Source organism: Papio anubis, chromosome 13 (assembly GCF_008728515.1).
Source record: "Papio anubis isolate 15944 chromosome 13, Panubis1.0, whole genome shotgun sequence".
Classification (NCBI taxonomy): Eukaryota; Metazoa; Chordata; class Mammalia; order Primates; family Cercopithecidae; genus Papio; species Papio anubis.
In genome coordinates this window covers 102,389,649-102,403,315 of record NC_044988.1, presented here as the reverse complement: position 1 = coordinate 102,403,315, position 13,667 = coordinate 102,389,649, and the positions used below count along the sequence as shown (strand labels likewise).

Genomic DNA, 13,667 nt, shown 5'->3' with positions numbered 1-13,667 from the left:
GTCTTCTCCCACCTAAGAGGTTGCCATTCATGTTTTAATTTGCTGTTACATTTTCAAAAAAAAAAAAAAGGAACATACAACAAAATCATTTGTCTTTTTATGATCTGTTTCCCCCCCAGAACTCCTCCTTCTCTTTCTGTTTCTCTTTCTCCCTGGGAAGTATCTTAGCAGCAGCTCACGTTTCCTCCTTCATCTCTGACACGCAAGTCTCTCTCTGCTCCCTACATTCGAATGCTGTGGCCTTGCAGTCGATTGGATGAAGCGGAGGCTTTCCAGACTCCACCGCTAGGCAGGTGTGACTGTTCTGTTCTGGCTCCTGGTGGCTTCTGTTCCTGAGTGAAGCCCGAGTTCTTGTCTCAGTGCTTGGCACATGGCTCCGGGTTTGTCAGAGATCCTTTGGTCTTCACCCCTCAGTAATTAAGAGACAAGGGTAGTGAAGCTCCTTCAGGGTAGAAGAGGAAAGGGCAGTGCTGCTGTGGACAGGGCTTTGTGCCCTCGTTACCCTCACAGGGGTGTTTACCCCACAGTAGAGGATGTTGGTCACCCTTCTCTTTCCTTTTTTTTTTTTTCTCTTCAGTATAAACTAAAGAGATCAAAATGCTTTCTATTTCATCATCATCTGCTCAAGGCAAGGGAGTTGATCAGTTGAGTGGGCACACTTGTTTGGTATTCAAGATTTATTAAGAAATAATGACACAATCTCTATTAAGGAAATTCTAAATGTAGCCTCCTTTAAATTCATCAGGGAGGAAAGAAATTGTCAGGAATATCATCCTGTCCCTTTAATATCATAGAGGTCCCCTTCTCAATTCCTAAGGGTTTAGGAAAATATTTCCTTTCCTAGGAAGGTGTCACTTCTACTTCATGTCTAATTAGCTCAAGAATAGGCCAGTTTTGTGCATCAAGGTCTTGGGTGTTTCTGAAAGAGCAAAAAGTTTACCTTGCTATGCCCTTCCTTTTACAGCGTTTCTGAGATGAAGATGGAAGATATTTTGTGTGTTCTGACGAGAGATGATTGTTTTAAAGGGAAACGATGGGGAGCCCAGGTGAGTTTTGTTATTTATTGTGCTTGCTGCCAACAGACATGACTCACTTGGTTTGGGGTAGTAGAGGCTTTGTGTGTGGGTTACTTCCCCTGTCAAGCAAAACATTTATTTTAAGAACCGTGGACATTAGATGAGGCCAAATCTTGGTGGGTTTTTTTGTTGTTTTTTGTTTTGTTTTGTTTTTTCTCGTCTTTGCTTCTGGATGCGTTTGCCACTCTCATCTAGTGAGTGGGCTACGGTCCATTCTGGAAGCCTGCCAGACAGCAGCAGGCTCCCCAGAAAGGAGGTCCAGGCCAGAATGAGTCTGGAGGCAGCTCCACACGCTCAGCCCCGGTGGTCCCTGTCCAGATTCTCAGCAAGGACGGCTGCTTAGACCTGCCTATCCCAGACAGCGTGGAAGAAATAGTATCTCTGTGTCTCCTTTCAGACACACTTAGTTCATCCATTTTTTAATGTGTGTGTGCTATCCACAGAGGAAGAGTAAAGTTGAGATCATTAAGAAGAAAAATTTTTATTATCCATGCAGTTCCATATGGAGATTCTGAGCAGGTGCAGACAGCCCTGGACACCCTTTCCTGCTCCTTCTCTTAAGGCTGCACCCGACTACACCATTATTCCCTCACCCTACCCCACACCCTTACCCAGTATTCCCGTGTGTGGGTGCAGTGTTGCTATATGTAATTTTGTCTGTGAGATATTAATCACTTGAATATTTTACATTTGTTTTTGTGTGCCTGAGGATGGACTGGAAAATCAGGGCCAGATAGATCAAGCTTAAGAGTTTCTATCATGCTGTAGCATGTGCCTGTATTTGGATCATTATTCTCCCTGAGCAGGGAGGGACCCCGTTTCACTGACCCTGACTTAAGTTCCCTTGTTTTAGAGAGCATCTAAGGAAATGTATGTAATACCAGGAGAGGAAATAGCCATATAGCCTCTATTAGCAAAGTGTGTATTCCCAACCTAGGACTGTGCTACACTCTTTACATGCATGGTCCCATTTAATCTAGCAATCTGAGAAGGCCCCAATTTACAGATGAGGAAACTGAGACTTAGAGAGGTGAAGGAACTTTCACAGGGGCACACCAATATGCTTTAGTCATTCCGGGATTTGAAGTCTTAACTTCAAAGCACATATATTTAACTGTATACCGATATGCCTTTATTAGTATTAACTAAACCAAGATAATTGAACTGAATCGTTTTTTAAATAAGGAAATGTTAGTCATTTTTAGAGGTGACATTTGATCAACAGTTAGTACCACAGCAAAGATCCCTGTGAACAATAAAAGCTATTAAAACCTCCATTGGTCATCAGGTTACTTGAAGCAAGTCAGTATTTCATAGAAGACTCATAAGCCTCTGGACCACCCTTTCTTAATAGTTTGTTGTTAGGGGTGTTGACCTGTGGCCAGACAGATCTTCATTGGTCTTGGCACACTTCTGTTCTTTTCGCACTATCATAAATTCTAGTTAAGGGGTTTTTGGGGTTTCTTTTTTTCTTTTTTTTTCCTTTTTTTTTTGAGATGGAGTCTCGCTCTGTTGCCCATGCTGGAGTGCAATGGCGCAATCTCAGCTCACTGCAACCTCCGCCTCCCTGGTTCAAGCGATTCTTCTGCCTCAGCCTCCCGAGTAGCTGGGAATACAGGCACGCGCCACCACACCCACCTAATTTTTTTGTATTTTTAGTAGAGATGGGGTTTCACCATGTTGGTCAGGCTGGTCTCGAACTCCTGACCTCATGATTCGCCCGCCTCGGCCTCCCAAAGTACTGGTATTACAGGTGTGAGCCACCGCGCCCGGCCTTTTGGTTTCTTTTTTAATGTTCCACCAGATACTTAATTATGGTTCCATGGCAGCTCTGTGGGATCTGCAGGGAGCAGATGGGGAGCTGATCGTGGAGGCAGTGTAGCAGAGTGGCTAAGAGCACGGCCTTAGGGTCACGTTACTCATCTGTCACCAGTGTGTGACCTTGGGCAGGGACTGGACCTTTCTAAGCCTCAGTTTCTTTCAAAGAGGCAGTGTAGCAGAGTGGCTAAGAGCACGGCCTCAGGGTCACGTTCCTCATCTGTCACCAGTGTGTGACTTTGGGCAGGGACTGGACCTTTCTAAGCCTCAGTTTCTTTCGAAGAGGCAGTGTAGCAGAGTTGCTAAGAGCACGGCCTCAGGGTCACGTTCCTCATCTGTCACCAGTGTGTGACTTTGGGCAAAGACTGGAGCTTTTTTTTGAGACGGAGTCTTGCTCTGTCCCCCAGGCTTGAGTACAGTGGCACGATCTTGGCTCACTGCAAGATCTGTGACCAGACACATCTTCATTGGTCTTGGCACACTTCTGTTCTTTTCACACTATCGTAAATTCTAGTTAAGGGGGTTTTTGGGTTTCTTTTTTTCTTTTTTGAGATGGAGTCTCGCTCTGTCGCCCATGCTGGAGTGCAATGGCACAATCTCAGCTCACTACAACCTCTGCCTCCCGGGTTCAAGAGATTCTCCTGCCTTAGCCTCCCGAGTAGCTGGGAATACAGGCATGTGCCACCACGCCTACCTAATTCTTGTATTTTTAGTAAAGGCGGGGTTTCACTATGTTGGCCAGATGGTCTCAATCTCTTGACCTTGTGATCCGCCCACCTCGGTCTCCCAAAGTTCTGGGATTACAGGCGTGAGCCACCGCACCCGGCCAGGACTAGACCTTTCTAAGCCTCAGTTTCTTCACATGTAAAGTTGAGATAAAATAGTGTTCTTCTAAGGACATCAGAGGATTGTGTGGGAAATAGTCCTGGAGTCCCAAGTATAAAGCATAGGACCAAAGGGCTTTTTTTTTTTTTTTTTTTTGGAGATGGAGTCTCGCTGTGTCGCCCAGGCTGGGGTGCAGTGGCGTGGTCTCAGCTTATTGCAACCTCCGCCTCCTGTATTCAAGCGATTCTCCTGCCTCAGCCTCCCAAGTAGCTGGATTACAGGCACAGACCACCACGCCTGGCTAACTTTTGTATTTTTAGTAGAGATTGGGTTTCACCATGTTGGCCAGGCTGGCCTCAAACTCCTCACCTCAGGTGATCTGCCCATCTTGGCCTCCCAAAGTGCGGGGATTACAAGCGTGAGCCACTGCACCTGGCCCAAAGGGCATTTTTTATTATTACTGTAACTATCATGATTATTTGTAGTCATACAAGTTAGTAGCAGATGTAGAATTAAAGCCCAGACTCAGGGACATGAATCCCAGTGCCCTTTTTTGCTGTACCATAATAAGTGGAACATTAGCATCTGCCAGCTCTCCAGAAATAAGAGCAAGTAGTACAATTACAAAATAAGATTGTAAGTTTGATCAAACGTAGTCTCAGGTATACTCTTTCTGGGCCTGGCGCTGGTGTCAGTCTTTATCCCCGAGCGCAGATCATTTCTCTCCAGGGAGTAGATCATTGCCTGTCTGCACAACGCAGGGAAGCTGTAGAAGGGCAGGAAGCCTCTCCTGAAGTACACGTCCCCAAAGAAGGAGTGGAGCAGCTGCACCTCCTTCCACTCTTTCAGCAACAAGCTGCAGTCATTTCTTTTGGTAACATCTGCCCTTCTGTGGCCTTGCAGCATAAATTCTTCTCCTTGAGCCTTTTCCCTGGCTTGAGGCCAACCTCAAAGACTTCCTGAGACTTGAGGAGCGGTTCTAACTTCATGAGTAAGAACCAGGTCCCAGAGTCAGACAGATACGAGTTTGAGTTTGAATCCTTGCTTCCCAGCTGGTAGCTCTGCAATCTCAGGCAGATTATCTTCTCCCAGCCTCAGTCTTCCCATCTGTAAAACACACGATTGCTGTGAGGTTTAAATAAGGCATAAAGTGCCCTGTAGAGTTCCAGACCTCATAGATTCTTAGGTCTAGAAACTCTGTCTCGTGATCTCAGCCCCAGCTCCTTGGTAGATAGTAGTGAATGCTTGGGTATTTTTAAGGTTTGGTGATTTTTTTTTTTATTTTTATTTTTAGAAAAGCTGAGCAAGATTGGGCTTTCATGATATAACTGATTAACTTAGAAAGCTAAATTAACCATCCTACATTCTAGGTGTCATGTTGGTAAAGACCTGGCTGACTGAGCCAAGTTTAACTTGAACTCAGAGGAAAAAGAAAAACTAAACTAAATTGACTGTGTTACTAATTATCGCACGGGGATCTACACAACCCGGGAGAGTATTTTATGTGTGATTCATGTCAGTAGTAAAAAGAATAAACTAGATGCTGGATACAACTTTTAATTCTGTTGTGCATAAGAAATACCGTGTGTCTTAATTGCTGTCCTCAATTTGAGCAGCCCTCTAGCATGTGAACTAATGCCAGGCATGTAAATGTGGGTTCAGTTGCTAGGCCTTTCATTCAGATAGCCAGACACCTCATTACAGGGCCCCTCTCCTTCACCCAGCGTGATTGAAGCCCATGGTAAATGTCCCTTTGGCACATACATTTTTGGGCTTCTGTGAACAGAAAGAAAGCGAGTGAAGCATCTGTAAAATGTATATTTCATATTTAGGTATATAAAATATATATAGCTATGTCTGGGTGTGTGAATGTTCACCTACCTACAAAGAGAATAAATTTGATCTTTCAACTTTACTGGGAAGCACTCAGAAGGTTCTAGGGACCATGGGGGTAAAACTCAGCTTGGCAATAAAGTGATTAAAACAAAACCCTTCCATTTAGCTTAAAAATACCTTGGAAGTTGGCAATATCAAGATGCAGGCTTTCACAAAAACCTCCTACCTTTGCTACTACTTTTTATAATAAAAATAGTCCAGTCGGCCGGGCGCGGTGGCTCAAGCCTGTAATCCCTGCACTTTGGGAGGCCGAGACGGGCGGATCACGAGGTCAGGAGATCGAGACCATCCTGGCTAACACGGTGAAACCCCGTCCCTACTAAAAAATACAAAAAACTAGCCGGGCGAGGTGGCGGGGGCGCCTGTAGTCCCAGCTACTTGGGAGGCTGAGGCAGGAGAATGGCGTGAAACCGGGAGGTGGAGCTTGCAGTGAGCCGAGATGGTGCCACTGCACTCCAGCCTGGGCGACAGAGCGAGACTCCCTCTCAAAAAAAAAAAAAAAAAGTCCAGTCTATTTATCTTAGACTCCCATCTGTTGCTTCTTGATAGGTGTGAAATCTTCATCATCAAAGTATACACACACCCAACCATGTTTTTCCTACAAGCGTTTTTGTCCTATGAAATATACCCATAAACTTATCCTAACAAAGGAGCCGTTGCTGGTGTTGCGAGATCTTAAAATAAGTTCAGAGCCCCCTGCTCATCCTTTCTGATGGCCTGTCTTTTCCAAGATCAGTAGGATATTAGAGACAAAGGTGCATTGCGTGCGCAGATGGATGGTTGGAAATGTGTTTTCTAAACTACCCATGGTCCTCTAGTTGCAAGTTAGCTTCATTAACCAGGACTGACTGTGTGTCTTTGAGGGTGGGAGAGCCAGTCCTGCCAGGTATTCGTGTGCCCTCAGGGGTTTGACCCGCTCTCATTATAGGAGCATTTTACCTGTCTGGGGCTGAGATGGTGCTGCATAACTCTGCCCCACTCTGTCTTCAGTTTAAATTTAGATTGTCCTCCCCAGAAGACAACTGAAAAATCCCTCATTCATTCTCAAGAGGGGCAATTTTAAAATGAGGTATTTCTGGAAGCAGGGGTTAGGGAGGAGTAAGATATTTTTTCCTAAGTAATGTATATTGTTTTTTTCTGCCATTAACTTATTCTTATATTTTACTAAAACTGACCTTATCATTTCAAACCTGTGAACCTAGTTCTATCATGTTTTTTTCCCTACGTATTTCACTTGTATACACACTCACATTATATATATGTAATTTTTTTTTTTTTTTTTGGTTGGGAAGAAAAGATGCCTCATTTTGAAACCTAAAGGGGGGAATAAGAAAAACCCTTTGTAATATATTGCCATATTATCACTAAATCCCCTGACAGTTGTGACACAGAAGCAAGTCACCTGTCACTTAAGCTTGAGGTCTCTTTAATTTTCTCCTGGAATTCGCACCAGGCTGTCTTTAATTTGAGGCCTTTATTGGAATTCTGAAACCTCTCTGCCTCCCTGGCTCTCAGATCTATTCTGAGAGCTGTTACAGAATGTATACAATAACCAACAGAGGGATTCGGAGAGGGCTGGAGCTCTGTTTATTTAACACTCTAGAGGGATTTTTGTGCTTATTCGGTCCTGGCTGCCCGGCTTTCAATATCGCTTTGACAACCATTCTGCCCTTCTCATTAATTTTAAACAGTTAAAACACAAGAAAAAGAGGAAAAAGTTTTCATTATTAAAGTGCTTTACTTTTTAATAACAGAGGATTCTGTCCGCCAGGGGAAAGGGCATCCTCGCTAATTTCACATTCATATTAAAAAAAAAAAAAGCACACAGGGAAGGTGACAGTTGTGCTGCTGAGGTGGCTTAACGAAAGGAGGGCAGCAAAAAAAAGTTTGCATTTCACATCAGTTAAGAGGGTTTAAAAAAAAAAATCCTTGTTAATGACAATAGCAAATGTCCACTTTGGTAACACGGCTCCTGAGTGACTCTTCTCCTGACATTTTAGCGGATAGAACCCTTAGGGGGACCTTGTATTGTACTGTGACATCCGCGAGACTGTCATCAACCAAACAGGTAGCAGGAATGATTTGACTCAACTAAAAACATTTTCACGTTGTTAAGTCTCTTAATATAGAGGTGAACGTTGATCCAGAGAATGAGGCTTTTTCTTTCCTCCCCTTTGTTCTTCCTCTGTCAGCCTTAAAGGTGAAAGGGAGGCTCAGGGAGTCTTGGTGAGGCCAGATGCAAGCGCTCATACACCGTCCTCTACAAGGTTAAGCAGCACGACCTGGTCTCACTCTGGATTTTCCCCGGGGGCTCACACTGGGGTGGCAGGTGGAAGTAGAGGCACCAGCACCACTCAGGTGATCAGTGTCACTTGGCAGGTTGGCCTCGTTGGGTGGAAGAATCTGTGTTCTCTTGATTTCACATTCAGTAGAAAGCACTCATGTTTGTTTTAAGATACTGGAGACAAAAGCCACTAGTTTTTAGAGGGGATATTTAAAAAGGAAATTTTTTTCTCTGGTACTGTTAAAGGATGAAAAGACAATAATCGTCTATTTTATTATCATTTTCCATCTGTAGGCTCTTTGCATGCACACAGATGCTACCTCTTACACAGGGACAATTTGCTGCAGAGATCCAGGCAGTTTTTGAGTGTCGTGTCCTGGAACAGCCCACTCACTCCTTAATAGATTCCTGGGAACTCAGCACAGTGGCCATGGGCTGGAGGAATAAATCTGAAACACTAGAATTCTGAACCGCTCTAGGCACTGAGAAAGCCTGCTCTGAAATTCAAGCATAGGGGTAACTTTTTAAGGCAGAATTTTAGGCAGGTCACTGTGGAGTGCTCATGAAGAGAAATTGTCAGTGTTCCACTGGTGTGTATAAGGGAAAGGTGAAGATCCCTAGGAGATCCAAGACCCATTTGAAAAGAGTTCATGTTCAGTGATGTTTTAAATGTCTGAATTGGACTTGGAAAATTCCAAAGTGTCTCCAATGGTCTTTGATTTTGAACATGCATGGTAAGAGGTCAGGAAGAAAAGTAAGTAAATAAGTAAACAGACCTGATCTTCTCATAAAGCCATCCTCATCTTTACTTGACTTTAACATCTCTATAGCTCCCTTTTTTTCCCTAGTAATATTGAAAGGATTACACTTGTTGGCCCCTAGGTGGTTACTGTGTGGTTTTACTGTTATTAAATCTATTATAAACTGCTTCATTATTCCTGACTTTGACTCTATCTCTCCTTTAATCCTTCCGTCGCCCTCTCAGAAATCCCATGCTGTTGGCCCCCAGGAAATCCGAGAGCGAGCCACAGTCTTGCAGACGGTATTTGAAGATTACGTGCACTCCAGTGAGAGGAGGGTCTCCTGGGCAAAGAAAGGTCGGTCTATTTCCTAGGTGCTTGTGCAGTGGATAGCCCAGCAGAGTGCTCTCCCCCACCTTCACCCCCATACCCCCAAACCGGTTGAGAGGCCAACATGGGGTCCCTGCTCACCAGCCAAAGCCTTCAATCTCCATAATTCTGCAGGGTTTGGAAGCAGGCACGGAAGGCTTTAAAGTGATATTAAATGTTAATTTCGTCCTTCCCCATGTTTTGCACAAATGAGGCTTTATCTTGGCTTACATGAGGACTAGAGTTTTGACCCAACAACTTGGATCTTTTAAGGATCCGTTTTCCTGTTTGAAAACCAGATAGAAGAGATGTGACACGTTAGTAGAAACAGTTGTAGAGATGGAAATTAGAGATGAAGGCCAGAGCTGGAAATATTAGACCTAAGCAGTTCCTATTTGAAGGCACAAAGAAAAATGAGAAAGAACAGTACTGAGGAAGAGCCATAGACCATGAACCCAATTCCTAGGAAATTTATAAAAGAGTTAGGTACTGATTTAATATTCAGACCCTTTGTAGGATAAATTGGCTCCTGGGATCACCATGCATTAGATGTGGACATCGCAGTTCACGTTGAGTAATAAGCAGTGCATGGCTGAAGGGGGTTTATAATCACTGGTACTTTTTATTGTGGTATGTCTTGGCCAGAGACTGACCATGTCTAATGAGACTTACTCCATGCTGGAGGATGCACAGGGTTTTTTTGTTAGTTGCCTGCTATTTTGAGAAGAGTACCAGGCTGGCTTACAAATACCGCAACACTGTAGCATCCTCTCTTTTTATAAATAGAAATGCTTTAAAAACTCTTCATTTGACAAATATTTATCAAATTGGGCACTATTCCAAGTGCTTGGAATACATGAGAGATCAAAATAAAAATCCTTGTTTTGTGAAGCCGATGTGTTAGTGGGGTCAGGGGCAGCAGACAGAGAGCATAATAAACATAAGAAATAGTCTGTTTCAAGGTGACAAGAGCTATGGAATCAGTAGGAGATGGCGGAGGTGAAGGGGTGACATAACAGAGTGCATTTTTAATGGGGTCAGAGTGAGCCTCATTGTGTAGGTGACACTTGAGCAAAAACCTGAAGTGGGATGAGCCCCGTGGCTCTCTAAAGGAAAGGCCTTCTGGGCAGTGGGAGCCGGTGCAGAAGAGCTCAAGGAAGGCAGTGTGGATGGAAAGGGGGGTGCTGACCAAGGCAGAATCACGTAGGACTTTGGGTCTTCGTCAGAATGAAGGGGGAGCAGAAGTGTGGTGGGATCTGACTTAGGTTTGAAAGATACCGTCTGGCTGCTGTGTGAGAATAGACTAGTGGGGGTCAAAGGTAAAAGCTGGGAGACTGGCTGAGGAGCAATTGTGATCACCAGGAAACATAGATGATAAAAATGGGTTAGTCAGCAAATATTTTCAAGGACCTCTTACATACCTTTAGCACATTATAATTGCAATTCTTGGTTGTCATCATTAAAAATCAGAACCACACAGGGTAAAAGATGAAGTCCCAGTAATTGCCACTGTATATACACTATATATCCTTCTAGACTTTTCTCTAATAATATCCTGTCTTAGCATTTCCCTAAAGTGAATTCAACAATTCCCAAGGGTTTTCCTACCTTGCTACCTCTAGAGGAGTGTTGCTCTGTCTCTCAAGAGGAATAGGGTCTTTGTCACAGTGTAACTTTACAGAGTTTGGACCTTTGATGAAAGTTAGGCAAATTCAACTGGCTGTGCAGTACATAACAAGGTGTTGTGCCACTGAATTCCAGGGCTGGTCTCAAAGTTGCAATGGGAAGAAAGAAATCAAACCCACACTGTCACCTTCGATTTTGGTGTCAGTGATGCCTCAGATATTTTGGCAAGACTACAGCTATTTCAAGGTGTCTGGGTCTTTGGAGTAGAAGTTACAGTAATTCTTAAAGGATGTGGTTTTGGGTTTTCTCTCACCGTCATTACCGTTGAACTTGTTAATACCATGAAACAAGCAGAGTCACTTGTCTTTTGTTTAAGGAATATTGGAACAGGGTCACTTCCCAATGTTTGTGTACCATGAAGGAAATAAACGTATCATGTCTCTTATTTGCTAATCGATTTCCACACCAGATTGATGATGGCCTGGGACACCGCCGCCTCTTACAGAGCTCAGTCACCCCATTTCAGACATAAGTCTTGCCACCATTCCTTCTCTCCTGTTTCTTAGGACTAAGTTTTGGAGGCTTGAGAGAGTACACACGTATTTTACACCCTAAATGTATTGAATTTACAACATAGGAACAGCCACTCCACCCCCATAGGTGGAGACAGTCTTTTGCATTTCAATCTGCATATGCAAATTCCACACTATTGACTTGCTTCCCTTTTATGCCATTTCAGAACTCACCTCATGAATAATTAACAAAGCAGCTGGCTTTTGCCTTGATGGCAGAAAACTAGTTAGAAACTGGGCCAAGTATGTATTTGTTTTCCTTTTGCGTTTTCGGACCCAGTCATTGTTAATAACCAGCATTTAATTGTCAGTTTCCAGAAGCAGTTACCCCTTTTTTCCTCTGTTTTCTTGCATCTTTTAGCTAGGGATTCAAGTTGTAAAAAGAGTGGTAACATAAGTTTGCATTCCAGACTCCTGAACAAAAATTTCGGAAGCTAGAGTCCTCTGCCTGCAAATGACCATTGCTCCTGTGGCTTAATGCTCTCCGTCTTCGGGTCTCCCTGCAGACCAGAAACTCCATGTAGGATTTATACCTGTTTGGAAGGGATACTTCTCAAAGTCTAGAAAACCATACGAGTGATGACAAGTCATTCTTCTCCCCTCAGTGGGGTCAGAGCTAGGCTGGGCACTTTACCAAATGCTTTGTCTTTAAGAGAACAGCAGGCAATCTTCTTGCCTACATCCTTTCCATAGTTGTCACTGTAGGGGTTGGGTGGGAAGATCCATGTGCCTTTATTCTGCACTGAAGGGTGCTCTTGTGGGAGTGGGGGCTGGGGTTGGGAGGAGCAGAGATGATCTTCACCTTCCAGGCCGGAGCTTTGTTTATTTCTGACTCCTTCATCTTACGAGTCATCATAAGATGCCACTAGTTTCTGATCCAAATGTCCAGGAGTGAGAAAGGACGATGTGTCCACGCGAGATACTAGAAAACAGATTTGCCGTAATTCAGGCACCTTAAGTGGTTGGCAAGAAATAGCAATCAGTGACTGCAAAGTGCTGAACTCTGGTGGCCTGTAGCTTCATCCATCACCCCAAATAAATGTCTACTTTCATTACTTCTCCACTTTCCGCTTGTGTGGGTCCCACAGCCCCTGTTCCTTCTGCACATTCTAGACACTGCCAACATGAGCCACTTCCTGCTCCTTGAAAGGTCCTGCAGACAGCTGCTGCAGCATCTGAAATTCCTGCTTCTCTGAATTATCCAAACATGGGAGTCCATGCAAGTATGTGAGGACAACCAACTGTCGCTGTCCCGGTGAGACAGGAGCCTTGAGGACAAGGAGGGTTAGTAAAGATATGCAGCGTGAAATGCTGCCTGACCAGTTGTCTGGGGAGAAAACACTTGCTGCCACATCTTGGCAAACTCATTATCCCTGTAAAGCTGTTAGCTGGGCACCTACGTCTCCAGGGACAGATGCTCTCAGCGCTCGGCTCATAGGATTGGTGGAGAGAAGGAGAGGAAGAGAGGTGACCAGGGTGGAAGCCCAGGGGCTCATCTGCTTACACAGAAGAGAGGCAGGAAATGAGGAGACCTAGAGTGGGATTTGGCTGACTGAGGTTTTAAAAGCGCAGGCTCTTGGTTTGGTTTCGGCTTGACTTGGTTTCAGTCTCGTCTTTTTTTAGACCCGAGTAAGTGTTGAGGGTTGGGGAAAGACAGAGGTTGAGGAAAGAGGGTTGAATCTCCTGGGTCACGTAGCAGTAGAGCCTTTCCCTCTGAGGGCTTGGCTGTGGGGCTCTGTGTCTAGTGGTATCAGAACCCTCCAGATAGTACAGACCATTTGAAGCGTTAAAGATTTTCCTTGAAAATGTCCCTGGTTATTAAAAAGGGGAGTAAGCACAGATTTAAGAGTGGGGTACAGAGGAGTTGCCTTGGTTATTATTGCTCATCGATTGGGAAAAGGAGTTCACTTTACTCAGTAAATAGAGCTTTGATGGATTCCCCAGGATCCTTCCAGGAGCTGATCTGCTAAAATGACACTTTTTATTACTGTTCATAAACGCCAATCTCCAGGTGCTGCTGGGATATTATGTTTAAGCTGTGGGCAAACTTGCCAGTCCAGTGGCTCAACAAGGAGAGTGAGGAAGTGAAGGCTGGTGTTCAGTGCTTGCCTCCATCAGACACCGTCGGCTGGGCTCTGGCTCAGCTGGCGGAAGACCAGGATTGGAGGTGAAGAGAGCAGTGGCAGGAATGGCGGGGAGTGCTTTGCAGAACGTTCCCCTCCTTCCTTGTTGGAGTGAGAAGTGGGTGGACACTCGGTTTTCATTGTTACTTCCAGAGATATTCAAGGGGGAACCCAATCTAATCTTTTCTCAAGGGAATGCCTAGTTAAGTAGACCAAAGCTCCACCCTCGTGGGAATGAGTCTGGCCCTTTTCTGGGGGAGGTGGGACCTACAACAAGGACCCCCTTTTCTGAGTGTAATTTAATTTTCTTTGAGATGGAGTTTGGCTCTTGCCCTCCC

At 44.5% G+C, this 13,667-nt stretch overlaps 1 protein-coding gene across 1 annotated transcript in view; it reads left to right on the top strand.

The window, feature by feature from the left end:
* The window catches only part of DDX31 (DEAD-box helicase 31), an 81,063-nt gene that overhangs the window by 45,222 nt on the left and 22,174 nt on the right, over positions 1-13,667 (top strand). The window contains 2 exon segments of the mRNA XM_009187952.4: positions 965-1,046; positions 8,885-8,996. Of these exon segments, the coding sequence (XP_009186216.2) occupies positions 965-1,046; positions 8,885-8,996 (194 nt within the window).